The sequence below is a fragment of the Glycine soja genome, chromosome 1 (assembly GCF_004193775.1).
Source record: "Glycine soja cultivar W05 chromosome 1, ASM419377v2, whole genome shotgun sequence".
Taxonomy (NCBI): Eukaryota; Viridiplantae; Streptophyta; class Magnoliopsida; order Fabales; family Fabaceae; genus Glycine; species Glycine soja.
The window spans coordinates 646,908-659,780 of record NC_041002.1 but is presented as its reverse complement, the minus strand read 5'-3'; the positions used below and the strand labels follow the sequence as shown (position 1 = coordinate 659,780).

Below are 12,873 nucleotides of genomic sequence, written 5' to 3'. Positions count from 1 at the left end.
CTGATCATGGCCAGGAATGTGTTGAACAATCAGCTTCTTGGAAAGGACCTTTTCTTTGACAAAAGAGATCCAACTCCATATGTTTAGCTTTAGCATGAAGAACCAGATTATGGGCCATCTGCACAGCAATGGAATTATCACAAAGCACCATAGGAGTGAGATGAAGAACTGCAAGTTCACTGAGCAGAGTCTGAATCCACAAAATATCAGCTGTAGCAGCTGGAAGGCTCCTGTACTCAGCCTCAGTACTTGATCTAGAGACCACTGTCTGCTTTCTAGACCAGCAAGCAACCAAATTGGGGCCAACATAAATTGCAGCACCAGAAGTAGACCTTCTGTCATCAGGGTCAGCCACCCAATCAGCATCACAAAAAGCTCCAATGGAGAAGGATTGATAGAGAGGAGCAAGATGGAGAACTAATCCATGATAAAGGTGACCTTTTAGGTACATTAGAATCCTTTTTACAGCAGTCCAGTGACTCTCAAGGGGAGAAGACATGAACTGATAGACCTTATTTACAGAGTAACTTAATTCAGAATGAGTAACTGTCACATATTGTAAAGCACCAACAGTGGACCTGTAAAAAGAAGCATCCTGCATAGATTCAGAGCCATGTTTTGACAACTTGCAGCTGGATGCCATAGGGGAAGAAATGGGTTTAGCATCAATCATGTTAGTTTAGACCAGAAGATCCCTGATATACTTTGATTGAGTCATTAATAAAGATCCATTAGGCAGAAAATGAACTTTAATGCCTAAAAAGTAATTCAATACCCCAAGTTGTTTTAGAGCAAAGGTACCATTAAGCTAGTCCACTAACTGCTTCAACAAAGAAGGAGAACTTCCTGTGATAATGATGTCATCAACATACACCAGAATATACACAGTAGAAGATGTAGTGCTGTAGGTGAAAAGAAAGGGATCACACTTGCTGCCAGTAAACCCAAACTGAAGAATAGTGGATTTTAACCTTTCAAACCAAGCTCTGGGAGCTTGTTTAAGGCCATACAGGGCTCTTTTTAACTTGCAGACCAGAGATCTGTCTGAGGATTCAAATCCTGGTGGCTGAACCATGTACACTTCTTCTTCTAGGAAACCATTTAGAAAAGCATTATTGACATCCAGTTGCAGAAGAGGCCATTTAGAGGTGAGGCCAAGGGTGAGAATAATTCTGATAGTTACAGGTTTAACAACTGGAGAAAAAGTTTCATGGAAGTCAAAACCAAACTTCTGGTTGAACCCCTAGGTAACCAGCCTAGCCTTATACTTATTTATACATCCATCAGAATTTTCCTTAATTTGAAATACCCATTTGCAGCCAATTGCAGATCTGTTAGGGGGTAAAGGAACTAGAGACCAGGTGTTGTTTCTCTCAAGAGCATCAATTTCATCTTTCATAGCAGCAAGCCACTTTGGATCCTGTAAGGCTAGTTTAACAGATATAGGTTCAGCATGCGCTAAAAGCTAAGTGGAATTAATCCTTGGTTGAACTATCCCAGCTTTAGCTCTAGTGACCATAGGATGCATATTGATAGGACTTTGGGCAGTAGGATTTTGGGCAGCCAGAGGTGACTGTTCAGGAGAAGAAGTACTCTGATTCTGATGAGAATGAGATTCAGAATTGACAGATTCATTACTGGAAGAGGAAGCTGGCTCAATGACTGGAGAGTGATGAGACTCATTGGGAATAGAGAACTGACCAGACTCAGTAGGAGTAGAATTACTGTTTAAAGAGACAGGATTAGAAAAAACAATGGGTAAAGGGGTGGATATAGGTGAGGGTGTAGGTGAGGAAGGAGAAGAAGCAAGAGAAGAAAAAAATTGAGGATAGGAAAACCTATGTTCCTTAAAAAGAACATCTTTGGAGATATAAATGCGACCAGAGGGAGACATACACTTGTACCCTTTATGACTGGTGGAATACCCTAGGAAAACACATTCGGTGGAATGAAATTCAAGTTTGTGAGAATTATAGGGGCGCAAAAAGGGATAACAAACACTGCCAAAGACCTTAAGAAAAGTGCAATCAGGAAAAGTATTGAACAAAGCATCACAGGGTGTGTTAAAATTAAGAGGAGCAGAGGGCAGACAATTAATCAAATACACTGCAGTAACAAAGGCATGATCCCAAAAGCTTAAAGGGAGGGAAGCATGACTAAGTAAAGATAAACCAAGTTCAACAATGTGTCTGTGTTTGTGTTCAACCACACCATTTTGATGATGGGTATGAGGACAAGAGAGCCTATGAAGAATGCCAACTTCATTAAGGTAGGAGGAGAAAGTACGAAACTCTCCCCCTCCCCCCCCCCCCCCCAAAAAAAAAAAAAAAAACTGTTTGAAGAGCCTTAATATGCCTATCAAATTGCAATTCAACCATTGATTTAAACTGTTTTAAAACAGTTAAGGCATCAGATTTACTTTTAAGCAAATATAACCAAGTAAAACAAGTACGGGCATCAACAAAGGACATATAATAGCTGAAACCAGAATGTGAAACCATGGGAGAGGGACCCCACAAATCACTGTATATTAATTCCAAAGGAGATTTATACACAGTTTGAGAAGAATGAGAAGGTAAATGATGTATCTTGCCCATACAACAAGCAGAACAAAAGGTGCCAAGTATACACAGAATTAGGCACTTCATTATTACAATCAGAAGCAGAAACAGTGTTTATACAAGGGGAAACAGCACTAGCTGAAGAGGAGACGGCTGAGCAGAACTTGAGACTAGGAAACTGATACAAGCCATCAGGTCCAAACATCACCTTGAAAAAGGATTTCATTGGAATCCTGAGATTTGACAAAGCAACAATTAGCATGAAACTCAAAGAAAACATGATTATCATGAGCAAATTTGCTTATACTTGTGAGATTTTTAGTGATTTGAGGAACATGAAGCATATGTTTAAGAGCAAGACTAATAATAGGGTTATAAGGAGAAAGGAAATTAGAGTGACCAGAAGCTGAAATTTTCAGACCTTGTCTGTTACCAATAAAGATTTGGTAGGTACTTCAACAGGTGAATTTTGCTGAATATTCTGGGAATTGTTGGTCACATGAAACAAAGCTCTAGAATCTCAAAACCAATAGGACAAAGAAGTAGCATCAGAATTGGCTACCATAGCTTGAGGAGGAAGATTTCCAGAATTCTGAGATTATCCAGAGTTCATATTATTTTGCTGTTGTGAGGCAGTTAGAACTAGAGGAGTTATTCCAATTCTGATTTTTCTGTTGAGAGAGCCAATTGAAACCAAAGGAGTTGTTCCAATTCTGATTCTGGTTTTGAGACCAGTTAGAATGATTACCATTGCCATTGTCGGAGGCCTGATACTAAGGATTAAAGTGATTGTAACATATAAGAGCAGTGTGATTGTACAGTTCATTTTAACCAATGGACTACCAATCTAACACTAGGTTTCTGTACTTAGCTTGGGAGTATGGGGGATGGATTTTTGTAGCACGGGTTAGGTAGCAGGGTGCTGTGGTGCTGGCTTCGTTCCTACCAATAATCATAGGAACCAGCTGGCCCCTAAAATACTGTAACTTTAGTACCACTGGTACTCATTATTAATATATCATATCTATGTTTGCTGAGCAAAAAAAAGAGCAGTGTGATTGTACTTAAAACACACTTGACACTGAACAAAGCTTCAACCACCATGGCAACCACTACGACCACCACAGCGGTTGAAGCCACCTCCACCTCAATTACAACCACCAGAATCCCTAGAATCAGAGGAATACTGGTTTGCATATGTCATATTGGTATTAGAGGAAGAATTAGAGACAGAATCATCATCAGCCATGGAATGCGAAGAGTTTCCATGTGTAAGATTCACTGACACCATAAAAGAATTGCTCAACGAGCTAAGTTTGGCATATTTTTGAAGTCGCAGTTCTTGCGCAAGGATTAAACCTTCAGCTTATTCAATGGAGATATGTGGAAGACGACTCTCTATAAGAGCAATAACAAAATCGATGTCCCTGGGAAGACCTTCAAAAATAGAGTCCATGTGCTCGCAATTGGTTGCGACATCTCCAACTGAAGCAAGATCATCAACAATCGTCTTGATCTTTCCAAGAAATTCCAACACAAATCAATTTTTGAGATAGGAATGACAAAGTTCAGATCGAAGTTGTCACGCCTTTGTCCAAGTGCAATGATCCAAGAACACAAGCAAGCATTGAGCTCGAGAGAATAGACTAAAGCCAAACAAGAAGAAATTTGTCTTGCTTCAGAAAGACAAATTTCTTCAGAAAGATATCGCGGAGGGACTTGAGGACTAGCTATGAAATTGTTGAGCCCAAGCGGAGTGATTGCTGACTCAATTTGCTGTTTCCACAGCAAAAAATTCTTATCATTGAACTTTTCAGTGATTTTTTGCGAGAAATTTGTCATAGGGACTGACAAAGAAGGAACATCTGGTTCATCGGTACAAAATGAACCAGAGTTGGAGTTCCAATCACCGGAATCTCCTCACCACCGGTTGCACAAGCCATGAAAAGGATTAGAAAGCTCTAGATACCATGTTGTTAAACTGATATTATTGATTTCATAACAGAAATTACAATTGGCTCAAATGAATCTGTGTGCACAACCAGATATATATAGAACAGAAACTCTAACTAACTATTGTAACTAACTGACAGTTGTACACAGCTGTACTAACTAACTAGGGGTTAACTCTAACTGGTAGAGTTAACTTATAGAGTATACACTCACAGTGCGTGTCAAATTTAACATGATAGTACCTCAAAAAGCAGAGATATTAACTGGCCAGATAACTCCAACCGCTTGTTTCCCACATAATCCTACAAGTTAAAAAGAAGCACTTAGTAGATGATACTAACTCTTTTCCTTCATTGTAAAAATCAAAAGCAAATTAGAAGATGGTCACTAACTCTTCTCCTTCATTGTGAATATCAAAAGCTAATAGCAAGCCATATGGTTTAAACTACTGCAATACAGTGCACGACACTGTATCCTATACGAGCTAGTTAGTTCTCTTTTACTACTAGTTACAATCAGTTAGAGTTAGTTATAGACTTATAGTTAAGTTTCTGCTGTAACCTCTTTTATACAGAGTAATTGTGTTCTCCAGCTCAATAAAATACCTTTTCAGTTTCAGCTCAGATTTTTTTTTGGGGGGGGGGGGGGGGGTGTCTTTCTAAGATCAACGGAGCTCCGTTGCATCTTTTTCTTTATCTTAATTATTTGGTTAGTCCTTGAGAATTTTTTATCATCTTGCATATGTATAGTTCTCCTCTATATTAATAATAAATTCTATGTTTGTCAAAAAAAGAAAGAGAGAAATAGATACTACCTTGTCATCCATTGCATCTTTATTTAAAATTGCATCCATTATGCGTCTCATCATAACAGCAACATATATACATTTTTTCTGAAAATTATCTTGATCCACCTATTTGATAACAGAAGAATTAGCAACTCATAGCAAACCAAACACAACTAATGCAAATTACATGTATACTGATGTTAGAAAAGTTTCAGAATAATGCTCATTGTATAGAAGTAAAGTAGTTTCAATTTACATTGAGGAAATAGGGTTGGCCTTAATTATTCATCTTGTAAATTAAATTTAAAATTTATTACATCTCAATGTTTATATATATGACATTCCGCTGAGTCCTCAGTTAGCTCAAGCATATTCACAATCATTTCTGTCTAATATTTCTTTTGTACTCTCTTTAAGTTGGTATAAAATCGGGTTTAGCCCACTCTAAGTCACAGACTCACAGTCGTTAGTCAGTTTTTCAGGGCACCGTCTGGCTGCCATCAGTCAGTTTTCTGGCCACTGTTCATCACTGATCTGAGTTTTTAAGTTTGACAAACTCCATTTCTGGTGTCACTCATTATCGGTCGTCCCCTGAAATCACACTACCTATCTCTCATTCACACACCGCCACTAGTTTCTGCCTTTAGCAGCGCATGTAAGTCATACATCGCTTTGAAACAAAAGACTTGGATTGATCGAGATTCGAGATACTTTCTTGGGATTGTTGCTGGATCAAAATCTGGTATTGTCATGCCTCCAAAGAAAGTATCTTCTTGGTATTCTTAAAGAAACTAGCATGCAACATTGGAAACCAGTAGGATACTAGGATAGTCCCATGGACCTAAATGATAAGCTTTTTTCCTAATCAAGGAGAACTTGTCTCAAACCCAAGCAAATATTGAAGGTTGGGAGAAAAGAAAAGCTGAATTATGTAACTGTTACCAGACCAAATATTTCTTTTGCTATAAGTGTGATGAGAAAATTTCTTAATTCTCCTCATATTGATCACTGGAACATTGTCATAATATTGAGATTTATTAAAGGAGCACTAGGAAAAGAATTAGTGTATGAGAATAGAGGGGCAGAAGGCACAAAAATATTGTTGCCTACACAAATGCAGATAGGGTTGGATCTACTTGTGAAAGGACAAGGAGATCTGCCTCCAGATATTGTTTTTTATTTTCTGGTAATCTTATCTCATGGAAGAGCAAGAAACAAAATGTGGTTGCAAGGTCAAATGCTGAAACAGAGTATCAACAAATTGCTCTAACTACTTGTGAACAAATTTGGTTGAAACAAATCATTAAAGAGTTCAAGTTTTGTGACAAAAAAAAAACTATGACACTAAGCTATGATAATCATTAATCAGGCAGTTCTTCATATTGCTTCCAACCCAATCTTCAATGAGTGAACCAAACATATAGAAATAGATTTTCATTTTATTCAGGAGAAGATTGCTTCTGGAGAAATTTGTACCTCCTTTATAAAATCAAATGATCAACTGGCAGATTTGTTCACCAAAGTTCTCCGAGGACCAAGGATATCTTGTATCAACAACAAGCTGGATGCATTTGATCTCTATACTCCAGCTTGAAGCGGGGTGGGTGTTGGAGAAGTAGATTCAGAATTAATGTTCACTTCAGAATCAATGTTCATTCACTTCATTGTATAGAAATACAGTAGTTTCAATGAACCTTAGGAGATAGAGTTAGCCTTCATTATCCATCTTGCAAATTGCATTAAAATGTTAGCCTTGTAATCTTAATGTGTATAAATATGACATTTTTCTGAGTGCTCAGTAAACTCAACATATTCAGAATCATTTGTCTCATTTATTTGGTGCTTTCTCTTAAGTACTAAATAGAATGAAATCAAGTTGTCCCAAAGAAACACACACACAAAATTCAAGAGATGCTTAAGATTCAAAGCAATCTTACAGGCACATTTGCAAGAAATACATCTCTTAGGGCAGAAAATGCTGCTCCTTCCTATATAAAAGGTTCAAATGACAAAAAAAAAATTGAAGAGGAAAAACAGAGATTAATAAATTATTTTATCCAAAGCATGATAATGTATAAAAAATCAAACTCGCGAGAGACAGAGACAAATGAAACCTTTTCAGCTGAATTGCTTGAATACGTGGGACGTTTTACCTGGTGAGTACACAGGTCATTAATAAATACAAGGAAAAAAATTATGTGTATGCATCTAAAACTAGAAAAGTAGAAAAATTTTGTACAAGTCAAAATCAGAAACTGTCAGTAAATTGTCATTTTTATTATATTACTTAACAAGTATCTGCAGGAGTTAGAAGGGTATTTAACAGCTTTTAACTACTTTTTTCATAACAGATAATTCAAGAGAAGGCAATCCATAGAATAAGCAATCATCTAGAACAAGAAAATAAGCAGAACACAAAAACAGAAAACATTGGTTCAAAAGATCTCTCCAAGTTCCTTATAAATCTGTTGGAACCAACACCACATATATCTTCAACTTCTTTAATAAAATATGCAGACTAGCTCCCTGTCACAAAGATAGACCTCCAGAAACCCTTATAACAGAAAAATAAAAAATCCTAACTCAACTCTTGGAAAAATGTAAATGTTGTAAATAGGCAAACCAACTCATGTGACTATGATTATTAGGATACTTGGGATTCTTGTAATTATTATGATAAGTTTATATGATTGAACCTTCATTGTGTAATTCTGACACAGGGATTTCTTCATGGCTCTCTTTTTCTCTTCCTCTAAAAAAGAACTTAGAACTGCACAAAATAAATTACAACAGATACCTCTATTTGGTAGTTTGGAGTTCGCTCTAGCAATTTCATAGATTAAATAGGCATTTAAAAATAAGGTTAGAAAGAAAAGTATAAATTTCAGCACATTTGGCTAATGTAGACAGATTCCTGGCTGCAATATCTTTTTAGCAACCAAATGATGTTTTAAAAGTTTAAAGGAAATAAATTGTCCAAGCAAAAGGAGATTACATAAAATAAATATTTCAAATGGAAAAGCAATCTAACAGTAAAATTAACATCTAATAAAGATTAAGTATTACAGAAAGATGCTCCCTCACACTATTAATTTCCAAGACAACAGAAAACAACACTGGTATAACAAAAAAGAGAGGAAGAATATCTACATATTTACTTAAGGAAGATCAATTCCACAAAAATGCACTCAGATCAGGAACCGTCACAAAAAGGGTAAAGGGGTGTATGAAAACTGGATATTTAAGGAATTTATGTCTATTCTTAGTCCATATAAAATATAATACAAAAGGCAAAGACATTGTGCTGTAGAATAAAACCTAAATGATACATCTGTCCAACTCACCAGCTTATCAAGGTACTCCAATGCTTGCTCTTTTGTATATACCTTACATTTTCTACATTCCTGATTATGGGGCAAAACATATTTCACGATTCATTGGTAGCATAAATAACAACATAATTTACAGTTCATAAGCTAAGAATGAACAGAGAAGCATGTAATGTATTGTACAAGTCCCTTGTTTCTCCAATCTCTCATAATTTATTGGGGATAGAAGCATCATAACATTTGACATAACAAGAATGACATTAATTACCTCAATAGAGGGCAACAGTAGAAAACTATAACGAGGATCTCTTCCAACCATCTGTATAACTTCTTGATCACTCTCCATCCCCATAGCTTTCATAACTACCATAAGAGGAACCTATCAAATAATTTTAATGGAAAGAGAGAGCAAATTTTAATGGAAAGAGAGAGCTAAATAAAGGTAAATAAGTCATGTTTAAAATCTACAAAAAAGAAAACCTTCTTAGGAAATTTATTCAATTGTAACCAGAGCTTCTCATTTTCCATCACAATAACAGTTTTTGTTTTTATTTTCTCCGTGCTGCTTGTAACAGATGCAGTAATGCTGAAAGCCAAAATAAGAATCAAAATTTACTTTAAAACAAAATAAGACAAAATCATTGGTAATCTATATAGAGGACATGAAAGTACAACCAAATCGAAAGTAATCAATAATATACAGCTAGGAGAAGAATAAGATAACCTCCAATAACAACCAAACCTTATGACCTTACCCCATGGAAAATCAGTTTCTATATAGAAACAAGCATATAAATTGTTTATGACTCCCATAAAATGCAATTAACAGAGCACATGAACAAGTTGCCAGATGCCACTACTTGTCAAACCAATGCCTCTATTTTGGTGATAAAAGGAGAGAATTCATAGATAGATAGCATGGATCACAGAGCACAAAAAAGAAGTTACAAGCAATCCACCAAGGAAAAAACTACAGGAAGAGAACATTAGCCCAAAAGAGATCTCCATGAAGAAACTCTATGCTTTTACTATCATATTTTTGTACACCAAAGCTTCATACTTTCATTTGATTCATGTATATAAAGCATACAATATGATTAATCATATTCACATTTACGAATCGGTAAAGGGTTTTCATGCAAAAATTAATTTTATAAATCCTCACACCTTGCTTAAAGAGGGCTACTTCAGTTCTTGACAAACCCCTTCGGAATCTGAAGCTCTCTCTAAGTACTGTCTTTTATATGGACCATGGTGCTTAATAGAATTAATATTAGTGACATGTTTTCATCAAAATAGAAATCCTAACAACATAGTCTCGGATCTTGAATAAAATCAGAGACTAAGAGTTTGAATAAGAGATTAAAGTTAACCCATTCTATATTTTATTATTTTCTAACTGACAACTGGATGTTCTCCCAGAACCTACAGAACTGAACTCAGTTAAAAGGAAGGGGAGAATACCAGAGGAACGAACCAACATGAAAATAACATGGAAAATGTTTATAGCTCAATTGCTTGAAAGACAAGTCTTAGTGGATGTATATTTTAATACATGAACAAATACAATCATATCCTTTGATTAGAGGGATTACAGCTAACTGAATTAAAATCCAAATTATCTGCACACAGTAAGTGTCTAACTTGAGGAGGCTAATGATATTCAACAACATTCACCAAACCTCATTATCACTTTGGCAACACTAAATTACTTGATATGTGAATAAACATCAACTAAGAGCATTTGTTAAATAGCCTACCAAGTAGGATAAAAATAGGGAGGCAGTTGGCCAAAATACATGACGTGCACATGCTTGTATTTATATGAAAAGGCAAATAATAAGGCACTATTGTACCAATAATGATTTCTTACTTTCCTTTCTTGTCAGTGTCTATAATTATTCTATTCTTTGACAGTTGTTCTTGTATCAAAATCACCTGAAATTGATTGGAAAAATCATAATTTGAAAAGGATAAAAGGAAAATTGCATGGATGATATTATATTAAAAAAATGAAAGTTACTTTCACAGATCCAGAATTAAAACAACTGAACAAGTTTGATATTTCAATTTAAAATGCTTATCCATTTATCCATGTAACTAATAACTATATCAATTTTCATTTTATTTTTCAAACACTTTCTTTGGAGACTCAACAATTAACTCTCAGTTACAAGTTTTTGCCAATGTCAGCTGGTCACAGATTAAATGACAAGCAGTGTCTCTAACTTGGAGAAACAAGAATATAAAGTCAGAAAATCACCTTCTCAGTCCCTTTGATTACAAAATATCCTCCGGGATCAAGGGGGCACTCACCTAATGAAAGGAAAAATAAATCAGGTAAGATTTTTTATATAAAAAAAACAGCTGAATAATATATATATATATAACCATATGTATTTCAAATTCATTCAAACCAAGTTTAGCAAGTTCAGCTTCATCTTTCCCATGCAAGACACAACAACAACTCCGCAGCATAATAGGCATTCTTCCAATTTCAACTCTGAGCTGTGAAGAAAAACAAAGAGAAAGTTAATAATACAGATCTTTGTCAAATTCAGATTACAGCAGTGTTCAAATACCGTTCTCTTGTTGTCTGGTTTATCGTGACTTCGTAGCGTGTACTCAACATCAGCACATATTGGAGCCGCATACCTTTTTATTAGACAAATAAAAAGGAATCATAGTTTGCAAGAAGTTCAGCACAACAAAAAAAAAGTGTGACATTTGGTCTAACTATAACTTTCAGCCATTAAGTACACTAAAAGCCTGTAATTACATAGAACTTAACAAGTGATTTAAGAGAATATATGTGCATAATGATTAAAATTCTATCAATAGCTAAGCAATATCCAATTAAAACATTAGATCATGTTTTTGAGAGCAATGAATCTCACGTCAGGTCACTTAAGCGGCACGTTTGTGGAGTAAGGCCCTCAGTAACCTCATCAATCATCATGGATGGTTTACCAATTCCGACATTTAAAAACCTGCCATTGTATATCCACTCATCAGTAAAACAACCAAAAGCAGCTGAAGCTTTGAAAGACTAAAGAACAATAGAATATAAGTTTCAAATTAACCGTTTTGTTTAACGAGAATTAAGTGATTAAGACAATCAGAGGTGTCATCCGTAAGCTTAAAAGTTGACTCCATTCCTCAATTCTAACCCCCCCCCCCCCCCCAATTTAGAATACCTAATTCATAGCAAAGTTACAGAATACCCAAATCAAATGGACAAAGTATAAGCAAATCACCATCTGTACCTTAGATATATGTGTGGGTACCTACTCGCCATGATAAGATTGTTAGCACGAACGATTTTCTTTATATCTGTCCTCACAAAATAGTTAAAGGAATCCAAATGTTGCTTCACCAATCCCCTAACCTACCAAATTCCAAAATGCCAACAAGTTATCAAAAACCAATCACTCATGACTATACTATCTCACAAGCCATAATATAATTGCAATCCATACTACACAATGAGTTAGTTACCTTGAGGAACTCAGGAATAAGCTGGAACTTGTCAACAGCAGATTTTATGGGAGCAGTTAGGACCCTTTGGTCAAAACCAGAATCACCACAATGGTCACCAGGTAACTTGTTGCCCCCATTGAACCTTAGTTCACAAAAACCAGCATTAGCACATACAAATGGGAAAAGATTAAAGAACCAAAAAAAAAAAAACTTACACTGCAAAACACTCAGAAAATAGTAATTGGACCACACTGTAAAACATAGTGCACACACAATTTTCTCAAAAATAAAACTCAACCCCAGATATAGTTTGGGCAGAAAACATAAGAAGAGTTAAAATAACAAGAAACAAACGAGGAGCATTTTCATTTTCCAACGGAATCTGTGAGGTGAGGAATAGAGAGAGAGAGGTACTCACTGATTGGTGGTGGGTTGTTGCAAAGGATCGTGCTTGAGACCCATTACGGTGATGTGTCAGTCAGTTGCAGGGCTATGTTCGGAGTAGGTTTTGTACTTTGCGGTGAGAATGTGAGCGTGCTCTGTTTAGGGATCGTGCTCTGTTTCTGCTTCTTGATGCTCTGTTACGGCAGAAAAGTGAAAACAGAAGCGGTGGAGACACTTGTAGATGGGTGAGTGGTTCAATGTAATAAGTAAAAAAATAAAGGATCAATTAGTTAAATATTACTAGTTAGTTATGATTAGTATTTTATTAGATAAGATTAGAAAGGTATGATTAGGATTTTATTTTAAACAATTAGATAAG

General features: G+C 35.8%; 1 protein-coding gene across 6 annotated transcripts in view; it reads right to left on the bottom strand.

Moving 5' to 3' along the window:
* The window catches only part of LOC114407564 (DNA-directed RNA polymerase III subunit 2-like), a 27,919-nt gene extending 15,154 nt beyond the window's left edge, over positions 1-12,765 (bottom strand). The window contains exons 1-15 of one of the 6 annotated variants that reach the window (XR_003665657.1): positions 12,326-12,402; positions 12,129-12,252; positions 11,897-12,018; positions 11,528-11,620; positions 11,213-11,285; positions 11,048-11,138; positions 10,894-10,946; positions 10,504-10,568; positions 9,111-9,216; positions 8,899-9,009; positions 8,646-8,705; positions 7,416-7,454; positions 7,239-7,289; positions 5,329-5,427; positions 4,757-4,816 (exon numbers count right to left, since the gene is read on the bottom strand). Coding sequence is in view for 4 of the 6 variants with exons in the window: in XM_028370715.1 (XP_028226516.1) it covers positions 4,757-4,816; positions 5,329-5,427; positions 7,239-7,289; positions 7,416-7,454; positions 8,646-8,705; positions 8,899-9,009; positions 9,111-9,216; positions 10,504-10,568; positions 10,894-10,946; positions 11,048-11,138; positions 11,213-11,285; positions 11,528-11,620; positions 11,897-12,018; positions 12,129-12,252; positions 12,326-12,372 (1,194 nt within the window). In the remaining 2 variants the exon portion in view is untranslated. Of the gene's footprint in view, positions 1-4,756; positions 4,817-5,328; positions 5,428-7,238; positions 7,290-7,415; positions 7,455-8,645; positions 8,706-8,898; positions 9,010-9,110; positions 9,217-10,503; positions 10,569-10,893; positions 10,947-11,047; positions 11,139-11,212; positions 11,286-11,527; positions 11,621-11,896; positions 12,019-12,128; positions 12,253-12,325; positions 12,403-12,528 lie in introns of those variants that run through there. The other 5 variants (XR_003665659.1, XM_028370723.1, XM_028370731.1 and 2 more) reach the window with 5 other exon arrangements.
* Between the last annotated feature and the right edge of the window lie 108 nt (positions 12,766-12,873).